The 24,290-nt window shown below is 27.0% G+C and overlaps 2 protein-coding genes across 3 annotated transcripts in view; both read left to right on the top strand.

The window, feature by feature from the left end:
- LOC114123846 (adenylate cyclase type 2) overlaps positions 1-24,290 on the top strand; it is a 237,478-nt gene that overhangs the window by 62,846 nt on the left and 150,342 nt on the right. The gene's annotated exons all lie outside the window — the stretch shown is intronic.
- The window catches only part of LOC114123843 (protein-tyrosine sulfotransferase), a 98,065-nt gene continuing 75,179 nt past the window's right edge, over positions 1,405-24,290 (top strand). The window contains exons 1-2 of one of the 2 annotated variants that reach the window (XM_027986955.2): positions 1,405-1,616; positions 1,707-1,803. In XM_027986955.2, the coding sequence (XP_027842756.1) occupies positions 1,717-1,803 (87 nt within the window). In that variant the 5' untranslated portion in view covers positions 1,405-1,616; positions 1,707-1,716. Of the gene's footprint in view, positions 1,617-1,706; positions 1,804-11,337; positions 11,846-24,290 lie in introns of those variants that run through there. The other variant, XM_027986954.2, reaches the window with a different exon arrangement.

Consider the following 24,290-nt stretch of genomic DNA (forward strand, 5'->3'; position numbering starts at 1 on the left):
ATACCATAATACACCCACTCATTCCACACATAATTTTCATAATTTAATAACAGCTTTCTGTAAATACCGTATATTGTATAATGCAGTAAAAATAAAGTCATAGTATTTTTTTACCTATAAAAATTTTATAATAAATTAATAAATAAAAATTTAATTTTATAAATTAATTTTTTAATATATAATACTTTAAAATAAATTAAAAATGTTATCACGTATAGTAAAATCCATTATATTATTAAACTCTAGACACACGCTTGAAACGTGAATGGCCCAAAGATCTTCTCAATGCTTACCATACTTAACGTGTATGTTATTATTTCTCTTTAAAATTACCACTCATGTTCAGGAGTTTCTAAAGTGAAACTTTTACTCAATGTAATTTTCACCGGTTCACATCGTATTTCCATCAATTTGCTTGTGGTATTATGTAAAGATTTTATATTTTACTTAAAATAAACCAATTAAAATAATAACGATTATAATAATAATAATAATAATAATAATAATAATAATATAATATAAAATACATGTAAGTTTAAATTCTACGGAATATTTTTTTTAAATTAGGTACAGTAAAGAAATTAACATATTGTAATTGGTTATTTAAATAAGTGATTTGGTCAAAATTGGAACTTAAAATGTCTATAAAAAAATACTTGTCTATACACAGTTTTTATATTTTGAAACCATTAGTTTCAGTATGAACTACTTTATGAATAATCTTGTACTACATTTTCAAATTTTTTTATGAATTTTTAAATACAAAATAGGTAGTTTGCATTTTTATAAAGATATAAGAATAATTTTCGTAAGATTTTGTTTTAAATTTTCAAGAATTTTGATGCACCGAATAATTTTTATTGACTTCTATAGAAAACAAAAACTAAAAATATTTTTAAAATTTTTTCATGCCTATTAATAACTCAAAAATGGTCAAAATATTTTTAAAATGTTATTGTAAATAAAAAACATTTGATGAACATTTCAAAAACACCATATTTATAAATTTTAAGAGTGAAAGGTTAGTGGAGATGGAGGTGTCAAAATTATACCTTAGTCCTTTCAGGATAATATTTGACGGTTCAATCGCCCCATCTGTCCTTTACTGACAAGTGACGACATTACACAGTATGCATTCATAACATATTTTATAAGTTACAATGGATAGAGATCAAATGAAATCAAACCGTAATAAACATTAATATTTTTATTCTTATTACCTACTTACTAGTCGCTGATTAGTACTTATAGTTATTAGTTATTAGTGTCATTGTAAAGCATCTGTGAGGTGGCGAGTAGTGAACAATACAATAATATTATATCTATATTGTCTTGTCGTTTCTGGTCACACTGGCAACCGGTCCGGTGCAAAACGTTTCGTTGGCCGATTTCACCACACGGCACACTCGAATGTCTCGGGCCGTGTGATAATGCCAAGTGTGTGTTTGTTTTTGTTTGATTTTTAACACTCGCGTTTGAATTTTCGACCAAAATTCGATTTATAATTTCTCGTTAAACTACAGTTTTGACTGTAATTCAGTGGTCGGGATCGTATCCCTGTTGGTGTGCTGTGGACATGCAGTGTTGTGGCTGTAGTTGTAATAGAGATAGTACTGGTAAGTAGGATTCTGTTGAATTAAAAAAATAAAGTTTATTGATTTATTAATTTAGTTATTATTTGATAATGTGAATGTGTTATATTACAGGCCAGAAAACATGTTTGCCGTCCGGTTACCTATGACCGACACTGATGCGGCCACCACGATGGATAAGATTGTGACACAAATCAAAACTCGGTTTAAGGTAAGCACAATTGTTCCTCCCCATTTTGGTCACAAAACTCTGTCATTACACCAACTTCCATTCCTCAGGGTATGCTTCTAGATAGAACTTTTGGCAATGTAGTACTAAGACTTGTATTTAAGGTAGGTAGGTATGTAGAAAATCAATGTAAAGCATACTAAATGGGTCATATAGAATGGTCTTATACAATGGTATTGGTAAAATTAAAAATATTACACTGTTATACACACTTTGCTAATATGTTGTTGTTATTAAACTGTTGTACCTAGCTGTCTAATATTGATATATAAGGATAATAAAATAATTATGTTATCTATTGTGGCCAAACAACTTGGGCTACTTCTTGTCTTGGGAAGTAAATAACTGTCTAATAATTAGCTTATCAATTTAAATCAAGTGTTAGTGTGATTGGATGTGTGTTGTAAATTTTTTTTTATCCAATTCTATAGCAACCATGAAAGCAGATTTATTACTGACAGCGTTCACTACATTGCAATATTGGTAAGCCGGCATGTAGATTATTACTGTATACCGTAGTTTTATTTTCTTTTAAATTTTTAATCTCATACGTATTGTAACAAATAATAAATTAAACTTCATAAATTCTTTTCCACCATGTTAAACCATACTATACTATACTAATATATTGTTACCTAACTAAAATTCCTTTGCATGAAGTAATATTTTTAGTACATATTTACTAAATATGCATGGTTCTAAGATTCTTAACATTTATGTTTATGTGTTTTTTTTTATTTACAAATATACAATTGAAACTCATATTTTTGTTTAATCCTTTTTACAATTGTACCTATTAAATAATAAATATTTATTTTTCTTTCCAGAATGGTGTACATAACTTGACTGTGATATCTAAAGTATTCATCAACAGTGCAATAAAGAATTGCTACTATGAAAATATGAAAAAATCTTTAAAATAGTTATTAAAATACCAAATATTATTTAAGATCTCAAATTTATAATACACATTGTTTTATTTTTTTAAATATATTGTATATTAATTGTTATTATTATTATTATTTGTAAGTAGGATGTTCAAATGTAATAAAGCAAACCTTTATTTAGGGCCATAGTATTATCCAAAGAAATCTATTGATTTTTTAAAATATTCAATATTGTAAAATTTAAATTCATTTATCTTCATAACACCTTGAATTGTGTGCTAATATTATGATGAATTCAGAATTACTCACAAGTAATCAAATCATGTTATAAAATTGAAATTGGGTAATCACTTGTTTTATGTCCAGTTTGCCAGAAGTATCATTATTAAACTAGGTACCTAAATATACGATTAATAAACTTTATTATTTATTTAAGATTTAATAATTTTCTTAAAAATTAAATAGCTCACAATTTATTCTTACACCACCATGCTTCTTATAAAATCGCTTATCATACTACTAACTGTACTCTTAAATATCCAATATAATCCATTGCATTTTGTAAATAAATACATAATTAATTTTATGTAAATATTTTTGTTTTTATTAATATAGTATCATTATATTTTTATAGCCTTGGACTTTGGCTTATTTCATATAACAAAGATCGGACCTATCATTAAATTACTAAAAAAGTAACTACAGGTGTTTGATTCTTTTATTGCTTAATATTTTTTAACCTAAACTAAGTACCTTGCATAATTTTGAATTATTTATTATAATACTATGAGCTTAGAATAAATTACACTACCATTATTATTTAAAATACAAATCATTTTCATAAATATTCATTATTCATTGATAACTAATTTTATTTATTTTTTATAATAGTTTTATTATTTGTTTGTATGATTTCTCTAAAAGATTGCCAATATAGGTTAATAATTTTCACATCACTATTATTTACATATTTTGTGTTTGGTGTAAACAAACCTTGTATTTGGAAGTGGATTTTTTCTAAGAATTTATGTTTTGGTGTATTGTTATAAGTAATATTGGTTATGATATTTATGAATCTAATGGGTTTTATAAAGATTGGTTGACTGCAACTATAAAATTACAGAAATAAAGTTTATTATTTTATAATAATTATTTTAAATGATTTATTAGTAGATCATTTACAAATGTGTGTGTTTTTTTTTTTTTATAAGGTATTGCCAAAAAAATGTAGACTAACATTGCAATCACTATATGAAATAAACGTAAACTAAGTCAAAGGTTATAGTAGCACCCTATTTAACCTATCAAATATTTATTTATTTTAAGATTAAATATATTATAGTTTATTAATTTGTGTATTTAGGTCTTAAATTTTAAAGTAACGACCCTTGTATTATATAGTATGTGTAAAAAATATCTATAATATGATTAAGAGTAGGTATATGGAATATTGGTTTTTAAATTGTTACCTATGCTACTGCTTTATTCAAAACTATCAAAATGTTTGTGTGGAAAAACTGTATGATTGGTAAATACTAGATAATATTATCATCACTCAATATATGAAATTATTTAATTTATTCTGTGATATCACTAGGTATGAATAAATAGTAAAGTTCTACCTGAGTAATATTTTACATGCCACTTACCCATTATCATTGTCAATTTTTATAATAATTGCCAATTGGTCAGAAGGTTAATGTCTAACTAGCTTGTAAATACTTATTATAAACCACATTTGTTTGAGTTTGGGTTGACATTATAATAAATATTTTTTGTCTGTAATAATATACATAAACAATAATATTAGACAAAATTATAAAATAATAAATAGTTTTCACACAAAATGCATAACAATATTTTAAATTAATATACCATTAAAATTGAAACTGTGGTCTGTGATAGCTTTTAGTTACTAGTTAGTTCGTGGCAAAAATATAATACTGTGTATACCTAAACCTTGTTGACAAATAGGTATCTTGAATTTAAAATTAATAATATATAATATTATATTAATATTTTAATTTTAAATGTTCAAGATGGTCCATTTCAATGTATTACTAGTTATTTATATAAGTTTTAACATTTTAAATATATTTTATTTTTTGGAACATTAATATATTATCTATATTTTTAATCTCATAATCTGAAACAGAATAATTTTTGGAGTACCTCGATGCATAAAAATTGAGTTTTGTAATATTGTTTATTATTTTATAACTTATATGTATTAAAGGTTTGATAAGTGATGGAATACAGTTGGTCAGGATTAAAGCTAGTAGCTACCCAATACCCAAACGAATATCCACTACTCGGTGGTTCTGTCTACAATTCTATAACTACATACCTAACTTTTTATTTAGGTATATTATTTACTTATTTACTAATACTGGTTAAAAATTTAGTTTTCATTTATTGAAATATTTAGAAAAACATTTTGCTTTGGAGTATACAATTAAAAAATATAACTATTCAAAAAAGTGAAAATTCGAAATTATGAATGTACTACATAGGTACATAGAGTAATAAGGATTGCCTACCCTGTAAAGAATGTGAAGTTGGTATCTATAAAAAATATATGAAATTTACCTGTACTTAAAATTAATACTTAGAATATTATTACTATTAAACAACTGGTTTGGTGGTTTGTTAGTTTTATCCGTCTTCACTATAAAAATCCCTTGTATAAAAATTATTTTAAATCAGTTATTATTAATACTTTTATTTCGCAGGTATTTAATTTATTTTTATAAAATAATTAATTAATTACCTTTTCAATTTAAGTAAATAAAAAACGAATTTAGGTATATGATAAACTAGAAATTTATCATGGTATGATTATTACTAGTTTCTACACAAAAGAACTTTTAAGGTTTTAACTCGGTGTTGTTACAAGTAAAACAAAAATTTTAATCAATATATGTTTGATACGTAGTATGTCAATGTACATTCTGTCATTCTATAAAATAGTTTAATACATTTGGTTCAAACTAAAACTTTTTTTTTTTGTAAAAAAACGAATAAAAATTATTCGATGCCAGATAATATTTGATGAATTATGTGAAATCGTATAGTTATTTTGAAAATAACTACATTAGTTATTACTTTATTAGTAAATTGCAATATAATGTTACAAGTTTATCCGATCTCGCGAAAACAAATATCTATTGCCAATTTTTCGAATTTTGTATGCTTACTATATACTAATACTCAAATTTGATTACATTTACTTAATGTTTATACATCACTTATAAAGTTATAACAATTTGAATAATACATTTTGTATTTCGATTTTGATGTCAATTTATTTGGTTTTATTGTTATGACTTATGACAGTTTACACGCGTGACGTTCACTCATAGCTCATCTTGAACTACTTACTGTGGTTCATACTCAGTATAATATTATTATGGCATGCTATGATTAATGCAAAATTTTGTTGCCACAATTTTATAATATTTGTTTAAAAATATAGTTCGTACTATACTTTTTTATTTTTTGCAAAGTAAATTTTTAATCAATTTATAACCAAATTAAACGATAAAAAAATTTACATATAAATGATTTTCTGTCATGTTATTATTCTGTAAATAAAATAAAAAGGGAGTTGTTCAATAAGTTGGCAAAAATATAACTAACATATCTCCCAAAAGTATAAAATTCGTGTAAATGTGTCGTTATAATGTAAACAATGTAATCACCTATATAAATTATAATATTTATCTGATAAACCGACAAAAAATTAAAAATGTTATGCATAAATGGAAACATAATTCAGTTATACGATGTAAATAATAAGAAAAAAGCAATTTGTTAAAAGTACATATACTTACATAAGATGTTATTTGTATAATTGCGTGAAATGTATTTAAGTTCTAGTATTCTTAAATAAGGGTTGATTTTTTAAAGTTTTACAACATTTAAGGAGATGAAAAATATAATTTATTATGTTTTACATACAATTTTGCAATTTCCATTGACATAAAATTAAATTGTCATTAGTTTTTTCTGTATCAGTTGTGACAACATTTTTTGTAATATTTGAGTAGTTATTATAAAAATATAACATATCGAGATTAAGTACTGCATTTATATGAATTATATACCTATTTTATTATAACAGACACTATTTTAAAATGTTAAAGAATCTTTTGAGTATAGTATAATGTATATGTCACATTATGTACAGATATGAAAGTATATTGAAATAAAATGTTTTTAAATTATATTATCATTATCATAAATATTGCAATAGGTACCTACTTAAAATGAATAAAACAATGATTTCAAATAAAATATGTTAATTTATTATTTCTGTATAAGAACCTACATGTCCGAATCAATTAAAAATATGTAATACATTTTCAAGATTTTAATTAAGTTTGTGTTAACGTACAATTATATTTTCTGTTGCTTTTTGTTTTAAAAAAATTATAATAAAAACATTTTTTGCATATTACTATTTCGAATCAAATAATTCAGATTATGTAAACATTTAATCATTTTATTTATTACAATATTTAGCTAGAACGTGTGGTATAATTTCTAAATAATTTTTGCCAAATTAAATTCATTAAAGAAACGATTTTAATATAGGTACCTACATCTGTCACAAGTAACTTACATTTTTAAAACTATAATAAGAAATACTCTTTGTACAGAGCTTTAATTTATTAACTCCTTAGTAAATGTGATAAACTATGCGTTTATCTAATTTAAACTTTTTGACTATTTTACAAAATAAATTAAATAAAAAATATTTTTTATCCTGGCGGGACATAAAAATTTGGATTCTATAGATACAATATCACTAATAGTTAAATTAATAACTGTTCATTATATGCCAAATATTGTATTTTATTAATTCAAAAATCAAGTGACAAATTAATAAGTATAAAATATTAAATAACATAAATGATTTTAAAAATAAATGTTTGATTATATTATATTTTGTGTGTATAGGTATATATTATATTATATTTTTTTTACAGTTATAGTTATAAACGTTCAGATGACCATAAATTTTTAACACAATAAAAACAAGTCGACAGTTATATTATTTTGTTATTGTGTAGTAATAGTGTATTGTGTTTTTTAGTATTTAATAACTGATGTGAACATTTCAATGTTATATAAAAAAAACTTTTTTGTTAGCCTCCAATATTTGAATGTCATGCCCTATATTATCATTAATTTTGTTGCATACTGCTATAGTATACAGTTATCTCTGCTGTATAAATTCGTACTTTTTTTCTGTGATATAAAATACTTTATAAGCTTGCTATAATTTAATTTTAAAGAAATATATTATACATGCATACGTGCTCGTTAATACGACGTTGCGCTTATAATACGTTTAATTGTACTAAAACTTACCTTTAATACTTTTATGGACAAGACGAGTTTTAAGATAATATCTTAATATCTTTAAGGAAATTGGTTTTTATTTTTATTATTATTTTTTTTTAAATACAACACGTGATAAAAAAACTAGGTTTAAAACATTTTTAGGTGCTTTTACTGTTGATAAAATGTGCAACAACTGCAGTATATACCCAGTGTCCTAGTAGATACTACACATATCTGTAAAAATTGTATGTATTATTATCGTCTATATATGTACATATATGTACGTTATATAAAGAGTTTAAACTGTAAAATCGGGTATTTTTAGTGCATTAGGATAAACGAGTAGCAATAAAAAAAAATAAAAATTTTAAGTTTATTTTCTGATGTTTGATTTTTGTATAGATTTTACTCTCCTTCTAGTTGACCGAATCGTATATCCGTTATTATATAAAAGACTGTTTTTTTTTATTTACTTGTGTGTTCCATTCCATTTTCTTTGAATCATCTCAAAGTGAAATATCTATCCGCATTTTTCTAGTATATATATATAATATTAAATCAAAAAATGTGCTCTCGTAAGAATATCGAGAATAACGTAGTTATTTATTTTTGTACTTAGTCACTAGTATAATACGAGGGGCTTACCTTGGTATACTTTTTATAAATAAAAGTACTTATATATTATACCTAATTCAATATATATATATATATATATATATATATATATATATATATATACATATAACTCTATCTACAAACCCGCACGAGACACGAGTACCTATATATTATATTAGATTATTAATTTGATTCATAACTTGGATAGTATTATAATGTTATAACTTTTTTAGGAGTTCAATAACGTTTTTAGAGTGCACTTAAACACTTAACGTGCTCTCAATTTTTAATACGTGCAGTAACATCAAAGCACGCTTTTACATATTCCAAAAAAATAACAAGTATATAGGTACCATTACCTAATACTTCCAAATCCTATTCAGTGTACGACGACTGTAATATAATAATTAAACGTGATTATATAGTGACTAATGTAATATTATTTCGTATTCGGCAAGTTTATTATATTATATACCTACCGGCATTATGACTTGTTGATAATACCATCGTTTACTATATTCGTATTGTGCATACCTATACCGCGAAACGGCAAAACGATTCCTGAAAATTATCTCACTTCTTTCGTATGACAGTCGTTGGTATGATGTACACGACGTATTCCGAAGTACTCCGAAGGGTTTTCGTATTGGCTATGATTTCTGTCGATTATTACATATTATTATTTGGACGAGCATAATTGCGTGATAAAAACAAAAAAAAAAAACGACAATAACACGCTCGTGTTAGGTGCATATATATGCACAACTATAGTGTTATTAGACGTATTAAAAACGAACATTGGCCGTCGTAAAACATAGTAAGTACGCGTTGCGGCGATGATCTTCGGCTTCGTCGCGCGTCGATTGCGCTCTCCAAAACTAATACGAGTTATCACATGTATTATTACATCGCGTGTAATACGCGTCGCTCCAATAACAGTAACTGTTTATTGTTATGCGTTGCGTTATTGCTTTTCGTTGTTTTTTTCGGCGTTTCATTATTGCACGACCGCCACGAAAACACACATTTAACTATACGTGCATATTATATTATTACCGTACAATGACAATATTGTCTTATTTATTTTTTTCCGTTTTTCGTACGCCGTAAAAATAAAGTAATATATAATATATACTGTACATATATATATATATATACGCACACAGTAAGCTATATAAAACACGGTACTCGAGTATGATAATATGATATAAAAGAATATACAAAGTTATTTTATATATATATATATTATTATTTATCGTGAAGGTACGCACGTGATTTAAAGTTATTACTTATTCCGTTTGTCTGCGATTTGGCGCGTATACGCAGAGCATTTGATGCGAAATCGGTCGTCGCGTCGTTATCATAATATTATGAGAATTGTGCAAAACAATGTCGCGTGTCTAACCGCAGTGTACAAAAGTACCTACCTATCAACACAGAGCGTATACGGACTAACCTAACCGCGTAAACTAGAATCGTTTACTATGTATAGAACAGTCGGTTATCAAATAATCGTTTTACCGACTGTAATATATCAAACGTTTAACTCGAAGTACTTTTCGAAAACCTGGAAAATACCGAACACATCGTCGAATAGGAACGTACCTCCCGGACTCTGACAAATACGTGCTCAGGTACGTTTGAGAAAAATATCATGTTTAGACTGCCCTGCCGGTCATACCGACTCACACTGGCGAATATGGGGAGCATATTTTGGTCTGTTGTACCACAAATCGGGGCCGTAAAATGCAGATCGTACGAAATACGCCGAATCAGTGGTTATGATTTTGGCGATTTTGCAGCAATGGTCGCGCACAGGTTTGATGGTTTATTTTTCTTCCATGAAATAATAATGCTGTACGCGCGCGATTGTATACTTATTTTCGAGAAAAACTCGACAAAGAATCATATTTTATAGCAAATTCGAATAGCGTTTCGTCGTAACTATTTATGCAAGACTCTTATTCAATATACTATACATCCGAGTTCAGTTATGATGGTTCTACAATGGTGCTGCGAAGTCTTTATCGAGAATAAACATGTCTTTAGACTTTTAGAGTATACTGAGTGGCATCATGTTGTATACTTGCAATTAAAATATACTCAGGAATCTATAATAAACGTCATTATGACTGCAAGCAATTATTGTTTGACAAATATTGAGATTGATTGTCCAGGCAGGCAGAAAAAACAGTTGTTTATTTTCCGAAAACATACTACTTCCGACTTACAATTAGTTTTAGGCGTTTTTTCGATTGTCGGCTATGATTTTATGTTCTATACAGACATAAATAGTCGTCTATTGAAAAAAAAAGAACAGGCGAAAACCGTATTTCAGCGTTTATTATTTTGATACATATATACGAATCCGAGTCCTATTCAAGTTACACTTATCCGAAATGAATACAAACGCATTTTTCAACCAGAATTTTTTTTATACAATCACACACACACACATCTTATATATATATATATATATATATTTATTTAATTGTTAAAACTGAGTAGTTATATGTCTTACGATAAAAATCAGTACACGCCTATGATTGTGTGATATATACCTACATTTTATACGTATATATGTTTGTGTACATATTATTATTATGATTGTGCCGTCGCGGTCTCCGGACCGTAAAACGCGCGCGAGAATCACGCGGCGGCGGACTCCGTTCAGTCCGCAGTCCGACGGCGAGCGTGTTGGTCGCCGCGTTCGCGAAAAGTCACCGCTCGCGATCGTCTTCCGAATGACATACTCGCGAGAGTCGTGTTGTAGATTGTTATATTATTTATTATAACCGTCCGAAGCACAGCACACAACCGGGTCTGGTGTACCGTCAAACGTATATTTTATTATCGTAAATTGTTAGAGAAGTAAATAATTTTGTATTGACCCGCAGTCGCTCCTTCGTTTCGTCGAGCACGATCAGTATTAATATTTAAAATATAATATTTATAATAGCTGTTGTATAGCTATATATAGCGGTGCATTAGACGAGGTGTAGTCGATTTCGGTTTTTTTGTTTTTTTTTTTTTTTTTTTTTTTTTTTTTTTTTTATCATCCCAAATGTCGTACGATGACTTACTACAACAATTTCGGTAGTGGCAACATACACAAAAGCACTGTCAAACACAACGGAGACGTGATCGCTTGTCATAAGTGTGGCGGATATAAGGTACATATTAATATTTAACATATTAATTTTAGATATACATGTATAGGTATAATATATTATATTATTATTGCAAATATTTAAATGAATGAAATGAATACATCCTGAATATCTGATGACGTTCGTGTTGTTCGTTCTTGATGCAGTTGTTGTTGCTGTTGTTTTAGTGATCGGTACCGCAAATTTTAATTATAAAGTTTTGATCGGTAGTAATAATGATGATAAAAAACAAAAAAGTTCCCAAAAAATAAGGTTTTGAACGGGATCGGGATACCACTTTGCGGAGTGGTAGAACGTCATGTTAAATCGTTTTCAGGTGTTTAGAAACCCTTTTCTACTTTGAAAACTTTACAGTTACCCATTAGGTTTTTCCGTATAAATTATACTTGGTCGTGTGACCCGAAAAGTTTACAAACTAAGTTAATGGTATTTAACATTTCTAAACTTTTTGAATGACTGTATGGGATTGGGTATGTTTGAATTTTGTTGGTATATTATAATGAAGCATTGAAGCCTATACGTATGCAAATGTGTAGATACCTACATTCGTATCGTTGTTAAAAATAAATATATTTATTGTGTTTAGAATTTCACCTTTAATTTTTCATTTATGAAAATTACTCTAATGGGAGTATTCACATACATAATGTTGTAATAACTTAAAATAAACCATGATAAATCACGAACTAATTAGTGGTGTTTCCCATAAAGATGTAATCTTGTAAACTTCATAGATACCTATCCAAATGCAAATGTTTAAAATTTTGTCTCATTAGTTTTAACAAATAACGGGTATTTTAATAGTAATTGATTACTTATCATATATAGTCTATTATAGATCTTGTTATAGATAATTAAAAAAAAAACATGAATGAGTCCGGAATTAACGACTTTTTTACGTATAAATATTTTAACATAGCATTACAAAATTATGTCTACTTTGTTAAATAAATAGAAATTAATCATGCGTTAAATTATTGCGAACTGCGTAATACACTGAAAGTAAAAAATACATTTAAATAAACCTATATGTAGCTTTTATAAATTATATACTTATTTCTTAATTAGTATTAAATAATATAACAAAAAAAATATTTCTAATTAATTATTTTTATGATTTTTTAATGGTTACAATAAATTATCTTGAATTTTGTACTAAAAAATCTTGTTTTTGTATATCGTAGGATGTTCAACTTCATTATTTTTTGTTTGATATTTTAAAAACAGACTCAAATTATAAATATTGTATTTTCATTTTGATATCATAATAGATAAGTTATTGTAATAATATTTGTTTGATATTTTACTGCAATATAATAACCAAATATATTGATTTTAAAGTAGGTACAGGATGTTTGACTGTGTTTGTCTCCGTCAAAAACATTTTTTTTTTTTTATTGTAAAAATGATATTTTTTTTAAATTATTCTCAGTATTATGTCATATTTTATGCATAAAATGTTGTCTAAAAATAAATATATTTGTATAAGCAGTATATAATAGCAGTAATAATTTGGTATAATTTTGTTCAAAATTGATGTTATTTATAAGCCTATGAATTATTATAAATTAAAGTTATTCAGTTATTGGTACATTTAAACTTTTACAATTTTTTAAATCATTAGATTAAATATTTTATAATAATATAAGACATATACAAATAAATACATGTGGCCATATTGCTACAGTTATAGTTGTGTAAAATCAGCAATTACAATGTATGAATAAAAAGTCAATACTAATGATGTTATTCGATGTGATTGGATACTATCTATGTTTGAGTGTTCAATTTCCAGAAATAATAATTATAAAATTACTGTTAAATGTATTTTTTTCTACTAGTTATTTTTTAATAACACTGTAGTCAGAATTGATGTATTAAAACATTTATTTTATGATGTTTACATAAAATACTAAAACTATAATAGTATTTCAAACGTCGAGTTTATTGCTATAACTTTGATTCTCTGATTATGAAATGAGTATAGAAATCTGTATATTTTAAAATCGGTATACTCTGAACAATTTGAACTATAATTATTATTAGTTTTATACAGCTTAAAATAAATTATTAAATGAGCATATTAAAGTTATAAAAATAACTTCGCAGCCAATTTGTTTACAATAAAATAATTATTCTGTGCGGTTGAGCGTTTTATACTGTCTTGTAACTTATTCAGAAATGTTTTAATATAGTTACATAAACCGCATAATATATGTATTAAACGTATATGTATATATACTTCACGGTCAGTGGTTTTAATAAGAAACGCATAGTACCTACAATTAACGCAACATAACTACAATTTATAGATTTTTCATAAGATGATTTTCTACAAAAATGTTTTACAATATAATATATGTACATACACCAGACTTCCATGATCTATTTACAATATGCATAAAAATATAGCGTCGTCGACCCATAAATAGTTGAGTTTATATACAATTTTGTAATATAACTTTGACAAAGTTAATTAATTAAAATGCAAATAACTACAAAAAGCGGAAGTGAATATTATTTGGCCAAAGTCACGTTTTAAAACTTAAAGTTTCGATCTGTCTACAATTCTACATGTATTTTCATTTTTGTTTCATTGCCTTTATTATACCGACCTGTTTTCTGGCAATTTATTGTTTTTCTGTTCTCATTTTCGATTCCTAATTTTACATATTTTATGTCGTGTTAATTATTTGATTACTGTAACTAAATATTGTTTTGAAAATTGTGTAGATGTATGCCAACAAAGTACTTAATGCTAGTTATTATTTTCAATACGTTTACTTAAACTGTATACATTATCTAATTTTACGACCGGCAAAATCGATGAACAAGTTTCAACATATTATTATATATTATAGTTAATGCTCATATTATACTATATGTCTATATGATCTTTTAAACATCATTTTAAATGGTAATTTAAATAAATATCTACGCTTCATATTCACTTGTTGATTATCCAGTCTTCTACGTTACAAATTAAAAAATTTAAGAATCGTGTAATTTTTTTCGATAAAATTTTGATCTAATTACGAAAAATCAAAACAGGTTTTTTGCAATAATTACACTAGTCGTATACTCGTGTACATTTTATACGTTTTTGATATTCACATTATTTTCACCTTACAACAACGTAAATGTACACTGAAACCACCAAATTATTAATAATTAATTTCCAATTTTGAATCTTATTATAAACAAATTGATGCTCTTTAAACTTGAATGATTTGAACAAATCGATCGAAAATATTGTTAATAGTATTTCTGATTTTTTTTTCACTAGTTAATTAATTTTCTAACTGTCAGACATTGTTAAGAGTCCCAGGTGGTCGCCAATTCGGAATTCACCTTTCGCTGTGACGGTATGACTATATCTGACTTCGATGAAATGCGTTTATTTCTGTGTCGACTTATGTTGGTAATTACCGAAAATGATGACAACCATTTGAACCATATAGTATCAATTACTATGTGTCTGCGTTATAACTTTGACACGGTAACGGTACAATACCTATAATTATTGTCAAATGGACGTCGAATAAAATTAATGATTGTCTTCCAAACTTATTGGTAGGTATACAGTTGGTCTGTCATGGAAGTAACGTTATTAGCAAATTCGTATTATTTAGCCGTTTGTATTATATAGTAATATAGTCAGTGTTTCGTTGTTACGGACATCATCCCGGGAAAACGTTGTAAGTAGTTAATTATTTTTCGGTACGTGCAAAATAGGGTAAACTCGTATACACGCGGTTACAGACTGTTTTTGACCGACAAAAATTGTTCTATCTATTTTTTGTTTCATTTATAAATACAACGTGCAATATTGTCAATCTATAATGATACGCCCATTTTGGTATTTCTTTTTTTTCTATTCTACCGATTTCAAATTGTACTAATGGCAATAGTAATGATATATCGATAGCGCGGCTATTGTTTATTTCCAACAATACCATAAAGTCAGTTTTTTTATTAATGTCATCGTGTTATAACTATTATGTATAGCGAAAATTTAAATTTTTTTTCTGTTTCTGTCTAGGATGAGTGACTTGAATGGAAATAAAATGTTTTTTTTTACACCAAAATGTCCGTAATAGAATACATGTCTTTATAAAGACAGTTACAACCTCATAAATATCAAACGGGGTATAATGGTACATATATAATACAATAATAATAACTAAACATTGTATATACAAATATTTATGTGCCATGTATACGCGCAAAACAGCGTTTCTTATTTTCTAGACGATTTTTTTTTTTTTTTTTTTGGTCTAATATGACACTTAAACCATTTTAACATTTATAACACTCGCTTTTATGTTTATACCGTGCAATGTGTATCTTCCCTGCTGAACTATATATGCATAGCATTGCATACGCACGACGAATCTTATTTTAGTAAAACACGTACAACATAAAATCAGATACATAATTACATTAATTTGTAGTAACTTTGGGAAAATTGTCGTCTATTTACACATTTAGACGTCAGTAGGGCACTCATAAATTGTTTCTATATATTATTTTTATTACTTTCGTGATATTTTGATATAAAAATTTAATTTCCAAAACAACTTCACACGTGAGTTCATAAACGTGAATTTTACTTTTTTTTCTACAATCCAGTTTACCGACCATATAATATAATGCACTGACGACAAAAGCCGAATTTTAATTTGTTTTTTTTTTGTGTGGGTTTAGTTTGTGTGTATTAATTTAAGACTTTAATCCCAATTAATTACACTGAACCTATAGCTAGGTGTCTCTCTTGTTTAGATTTCTTGAGGCGATAATTACATTTTATTAGTTTTCTACTAACACCTATAGTTTCGTTGCCGTGTTAATATAATAACTAACTGCAATTAATAAATTTAAATTAAATAGACTCATCTCGACCATCTAGTATACAGATAGACACGTGTATTTATTTCTTTACAGTTTCTTTTTATTTTCGTTCGACTATTACAACTATTTGATTTATTAGTATCGGTTTCATAATTTAACTGGTTAACTACCTACCGTATAATTTGTGTTCAAACGATTTAATATATTAAACAAATCCAAAGATGATTCTTATTAACAGTGATTTTTTTTTTTTTTTAATTCAAACGTGTGTCGTAATGTATAAATCAATTGAACACATTTACTCTTGTTCTCGATTTATTATAGTATTAACAAAACCAATCTAATTTAGAAGTGTTCGTGTATAAATCGCTTGGGGCTCTACCATCGATAAGTTTATTTACTCTTAGCTTTATAATACAGTGTCGATATTATACACGGATAAACTGCAGTGCCAATATTCAACGATTGTGTATGAGTAATAAATATGTAAAACGGGTTTGGCTGTTTCGTAAATTCCGTTCGTCGTACCGTATTATATACGCATATCACATTTTGAGTGTACATTATTTTTGAACAATTGTTTTTTATATTGATGATAAAGAAAAAGAAAACGAAAAATATGCTAATTGCGCAAAATGCAGTTGTGTTTTAAATATATGAAACGCTCATCATAACTGGATATGATGTTATTGTTTAATATTTGATAATATTAATTGCATTTGTAATTGATACAATAATGAAACATTTTCAATCAAGTCTGTTGTAAAAAAGTGTATTATGTTTCATCAATTGACGGTAATATATGAAATATTTTATTTTTTATTTACAAAAAATGCGTTACTTAATTTTGCCATTTAAACACGTAATCAATCAATATTCAAGTAGCTTATTCCAATCAATTTGCATTTTATTTTGTTTCAAAATACAAGAGTGGCTATTAAGCAATTGGAGAAAAAGAATTCGTATTCTGAATTAAAATAAAACATCACTCTTCGTTTTAAGTGAATTGTAAAAGCTATTGATTTCGACATAATATTATTATGTTTTTTTTTTGTGTTGTGAGTAGTTTTTTTAAATACGCTTCAATTCTTTCATCCAATACATAGTACTCAATTTATCGGAAATTGGATGTAATTTATACTTTATTGAAATCGAAAAATTCTTTTTTGTTTATGAAAACAGTTCTTTTTTAATAAAATTGTCTTATAACATACATATCAAATAATATTAAATACCGCCTCTCTATGATTTTATTATTATTATACAAATTTTTGTAATTTTATATTATATATAAGTACATTTATTATTATGTAATTGCATATAATACGAGTATATGCATATATTTTTTTTTATCAGCTCATCTTTTGTATTATTTCAAATGTAATACTTCAATTCATTGGTATTTTATTCGAGATATTTATTACATTTTTACTAAAAAATTTTTTTCGTTTCCATCAATCTATCAATTAAATAATTAAAATTCTGTTGAATTTACATTCACATATCATATAGTTTTATTAGTTAGAAATTGAATTGATTATAAGTCACTATAATTATGTTATAATAATTATTGGTATTAAAAACTGTATGCAAGAAAAATTATAAACACCCATCATTGTTATTTGTATTTGATTATTTACAACCTTTTTACAATATAAACGGCGTAGGTAATTAAAAAATGATTTAAGATGAGACCGATCGACATTTTAATTAATACATTTATTATATTATGTAGGTACCACAAGGTGTAGATTGTTCTATGGTATGCATAGTAATACAAAGTTATTATTAAATAATATAGGCAACACATAGAGGACACACTTGTGTCTACCCACAACTATTATATTATTGCCATTATATAAAACGACTATAATTACTTTAGTATAAGTGATGATGATTATAGGAATCGAAATTTGAAATATACCTCTGTCGTAAAAATCCTATACTACAATTTAGTGTTTAAACAATCGTAATATAGAAGCGAATGGATACTGGTTTTGTTGAAAACCGTTTTGAATATTTGAATTAGTAAAAAGTTCAAAAAGGTATTTAAAGAGAAATTAAATTTCTGTAGGGAGAACATATTATTGTAATGTTACATCAGTTGAATTTTAATTCTCTCGTTCCACTCGAGGGATAGTATTTTACGTTATTCGATAAAGTTATTTTGCCGCAATGTAATTTAAATAATACTTATGCGTATCTAGACTTCCTAAATATCTGACGAAATTGAATTATATGATTAATACTAATTTATACTAATACTACTAATAATAAATAAAATAAAAATGTATTAATATGTTTTTGAACATTTAATACGCATCTATAATAAGTGGTATATATAATACCTACATAACATCGATTTAATTGTAAATCGTATTATATTTTAATGATTAAATATTTCGTACTACCTACACTAATTAGTTTTTAGTCCATAATATTAGTTTTTTTATAACGTATTACTATAAACTTAAAATAATCAACAATCACTTTAAGATTAAAATTAATTGGTCTACTTAATAAGTTACTTTTAATAATTATGAATAAAATCTAGTTTTCCATTTAAAATAATAGGTATTAATACTCGTATTAATATGAATACTCGTATACTCACGTTAATCATATCTACTATGTAATGTACTATAATAAATTATAGTAAATTAATATATTAATAATAATAATATTTTGTTTTTAATTACATCAGTGGTACAGTAGAAATACCCTTCTGTTATAAATATTTCTGTGTTTATAGTTATTTTTGAATATACGTATCTGTATATCAACAAACTTGTTGATAAATATTTGTAATTTTTAAATAACTAGGTGATACATTTTTTCGCAAGATAACGGTTTTTAAGCGTCTTCTTAAAAACCTAATAATACCAGTATAATATAATATTTATCGTTTATTGATTATGTGTTAAGTTCAATAATTACACAAATTAATTCTTCGATCGATTTTAATACGTTACGAGATTGCTTCGGGGTTACTCTTTAAATATTTAATGGCCAAAAAAAATGTTCTTCAGTTTAAACATGACTACCATAACTATTTAAAGTTATTAAAAGAAATTTTCTATAAGGTTGTTGACTTTTTATTTTTGTTTTTCGCGTAACTCAATCGGTGTACAACATGCATAATGCATATACTTAACTATACTTCTGTTTTTAAACTATTTTATAGGTATTATATTATACCAATTTGATTTTAATCTCTTTCGGTGGTTGACTATATATTATAGTATAATACATTTTTTGGAAATTTAAAAAATTTCAAACGGTGTTTTATGACAAACTTTTATATATTGACCTGCAGTAGGTGGTCACACAATAAATTGTATACTATTAGGATGTTGATTTTCCCAACATTTTTCGTAATATTAAATATATAAACAATCATCCCTTTTTAATAACATCTTAATATTTTTGAAAATGTCGTTCGTCGCGTGCTACATGGCTATTTTTTTTGTATACAATGGTTTTTAAAGATCCACCCCAATGGTCCACAAAAAATATATTGTGTTTTATTTTTGTTTTTTTACATAGAAAACATTTTAATTTAAGATAAAAAAGTAACTCCTTCGCCCGCTACTAGTACATTCCGCAGCCGATACGATTATGGCGATGGTGATGTATACGCGTTTAATGTTTATTAGTATTTTCTTATATGAAACAATAATGAATAAATGCAGATAAATTGTTGGCTTGGCGATACACAATTTATTATTTAATAACGGTATGTGCGATGAAATAGGTACCAGCTACAGTATTTTGAAAAGAATACACTTTGGAATAGTATTTGATATTTTACTCTGAATAATAATATATCTTTATAGCGTATACGCGTATGATGCGAAGAGCGGAACAATAAATCAAATACCTACTCGGTACAATCTAAAAGCGCCACGCGCACAAATGAAATATCGCCCGGGGGAATTTTTATGCATTTCAAATTGGGCTTCGGAGCAATTAAAACGTAATAAAAATTTTAGTAGCGTCCTAGTCGACAGCGGCCGTAAAATATAATAATAAGTTTACTACGACCGTTTCGTCGTTATATATAATATTATATAGGTGTAATGGCAAATGATTACAAGTTAGGTACGTTCGGTTTTATTATGTAGAATCGATATAGAGTGGAATAGGCGTGGCCAATATGTGTGTAATATAACATACAGGGCGTTCAAATTGTGTGTAGAACTTTAAAAGACTGTCGGAAATTACATTCAAATCGTATGTGATGCCCACAGGTTTTGTGGTGCAATATTACTTATATTAGTATATTGCAGTATTGCATCGTGGGTTTATGACTTTTAAATTCATTTACGCATAATGGGTGCATTCGATTTATATGGTAAAATATATGGGGAGCTAGTGAGCTATACTATATATTATTATTTGCTCTCGAGTTTAAGTCAAATGCATTTAGACCCTTTTCAACAAATATTTTAATATTGTGGATTAAACACAAATTACCGCTCGCGTCTGCGCATAATCAATTATAACGATTTATAATATTATGGTATTATTATTATTATACATTTTAATTTATGTTAATATTCCTTTACGCGATGTCTACAATTATTGCTAATCAATCATTTTATTTTCATCGAAAACAATCGATGTTAATAATAATAATTTGGTGCAATAATTTTAACGACCACACTCGCGACGACTTATGCGAATAATAAATTTAATTTCACACCTTAATAACCCCTTCTAGAGCAATTCGATAAAAGCAATTTAAATTATAATTATTATCCATAGTCTTTCAACGATGAGGAATAATGCTTGCTACTAATGATGACACGCCGTCTTTGCCGGAACACTCATTAAAATTTAAATTACTCTTCCTTTATGCAGCTCCAATACACTGCAGTTACGCTTGGTTTCTAATTAAATACAACATAATATTATACAATATATATCGATGACCACGAGCATATTGACATTGTTATGTACCTGAAGTCGTCTAAAATATTTATGTATGTATATATATATATTACGTACACGTAGGTACCGGCTAACACCCACTTTGCAAGTGATTTGATAGGTCGTATTTTATATAGTTAGTGTAATACGACGTGGATACACAATATCGTGCATAGCGCGTGTGCTATCGAAAGGTTGCCAATTGATATCCGTTCGGAGAGGGTTACGCGTGTGTAAACGAAATGGACAAAAACATTATTTGAAAACTTTTTGGTTGTAGGCAATCGAAAGGAGCTATATTATATACGTAATAAGTGCTAATAACAATAACAATAACAATATTATACGGTATAGCAAGTCGTAATATAATTACGTAGAACGTATTTTCGGGGGGGGGGGGTATAGTAAACAATAATGTATATTCTTTGGATATAGATGCGTGTTTATTAGTTTATTAAAGATTTGAACGACGGTACCTATAAATACGTACTTCCGTACTTCAAAGGGGTTTCAAAAAAGAAAGGAAAAACATACTTACTCTTGTATAGTATTATATATTATAAGTACGTGTATGTACAAATTCGAACCACCGTCGTCATAATACATCATCGTTTCGAGACCAAGTGAACCAAAAAATGACACCGTAATCTTTCTTGGCAGCAATCCGCACGTTATTTACAATAGATTTCTTTCGCGTGTCAATATTGCTCGAGCGTTTTTATAATGTACACTATAGAGTTTCGTCAAGCACGTATACAATATAATATATAAATCATAAGTCATAATAACTCATAAGATTATGAATATATATATATATATTTATAGGTACATTGCCTCTATTCGTCGCTTTTCTAAAATAATGTTTTATCATACAAAATAATTATATGTGTACAAGTACGCCACAGACGCGTATATAGGTAATATTATACAGTAGTGCACAAAAGATTTCGGTGCAGCGTGTGGCGTATATGTAACTTATACACAACTATTATGTATAACAGATGTCCCTCGAAGATTTACTTTATATCTGTGCACAACACAAACTTTATTATACCCTCCAGTGTTTGACTCGAATAAATCGGGGGCGAGCGCGCCGCACGACCGGCCGATCGGCGGGGTCTAACGTATATATGCTCGCTGCGCAATCGTATATTTTATTTATAAATAACGCATTGAATGTTTTGTTCCACTTCGTTATAATAATTTTAGTATCGGTTTTACACCTGATTAATTATGTTACCCATTTATTTACTTTCAAAACTAAAATCAATAATATATTATTATACTCACACATATACCTATATCCAATATGTATGACATGTGTATACATCATAATAATTAATATCGTGAAATGAACACGTTGTTTGATTGAAATATTATGATCGCGGTAAATGATGACCGTACCGAATGCATAAATAATGCATTATTGTGCATTTATTGAAATCTATCGGGGTCCACGATACGAGTATATTATAATTTATAATATAAATACTGAATATTTCTTGTGGTGAAATCTTCGAATATTTTCCAACCAGCTTTGAGTTAGCATAAATATACTAATGGAAAAAAACACGTATTTATGTTTGAAAATTAAATATCCTCATAATACTATATGCATGCCTATGTCACTCCTGGTGGGCCGTATAGCTTACGTACTTAAATGTAGCATAGGTGAGGTGAACTTACTGACCTAGACTTTTGGCCACGCCACTAAAACCAATTATATTATACCACGGTTACGTGCGCACGTAGTCTGACAGTCTGACATAAGTCGTAAAAAAAGCCTTTTGGCCGATATGTCGACGTCCATCGGTTAATTAATCGCGTTTGTTTGCTTTCTGTGCTCGTGTGTGGTCTCTTTTTGCAGTGTGACGTAGTATGACAGCAATTGGTCGTGTAAAACAGTCAAAGAGAATAATATATGGTAAACGTTATGGTATACGGAGTGACCGAATACCTGGCTACGCTAATTTTATAACTTAATTGTTGATGTATTTTTTTAAAAATATTATTTTTTTTTATTTTAATATAAAGTATTGAACACGATAATTTAGGTTTATAATATATATACGTTTTTAATTGAATATACAAAATATTTTTCTTATAACATGAAGATGAATTTGTTTTGAATATTGTATAGGTAGGTACATTAATTTTTGTTACTAAAAGTTATTTACATCTTAAATTATAGTGTAAAATGTGTAAAATGTCAATATGCGACTCTTGAGCGCAAAAATGTTTTCCTCTACTCCGTTTTTCTGAGTTTTATGTTCAATATTATTGTATGATATCAACGTTTTTTTATAAAAATATTACTTGTTACTTATTGAGCAATTAAAACTAATAAACATAGATTTTCGTGGAGATATCGAAGAAGTAAATTCAACCAAAAAAATAATACTATACTATATTACTCAGCGAGGCCCAGTATTTTTATCTTGAGAAACAAATGAATAATAATAATAATAATATAAAATAGTAAAGAGTTACAATAATAAGCAATAAATACTTCAAACGAAGTGGAAAATCATTGTTTTTCTGAATCACAACGTTGAAGTGTAATTGCCAGTTTAACGAACCGTCCCGTACATATATTATAATTTCAGCGACTTAATACGATGTCGCAGCGTACATATTATAATATATATGCAACTGCTCGAGTCGT

The sequence above is a fragment of the Aphis gossypii genome, chromosome 3 (genome assembly GCF_020184175.1).
Source record: "Aphis gossypii isolate Hap1 chromosome 3, ASM2018417v2, whole genome shotgun sequence".
Taxonomy (NCBI): domain Eukaryota; kingdom Metazoa; phylum Arthropoda; class Insecta; order Hemiptera; family Aphididae; genus Aphis; species Aphis gossypii.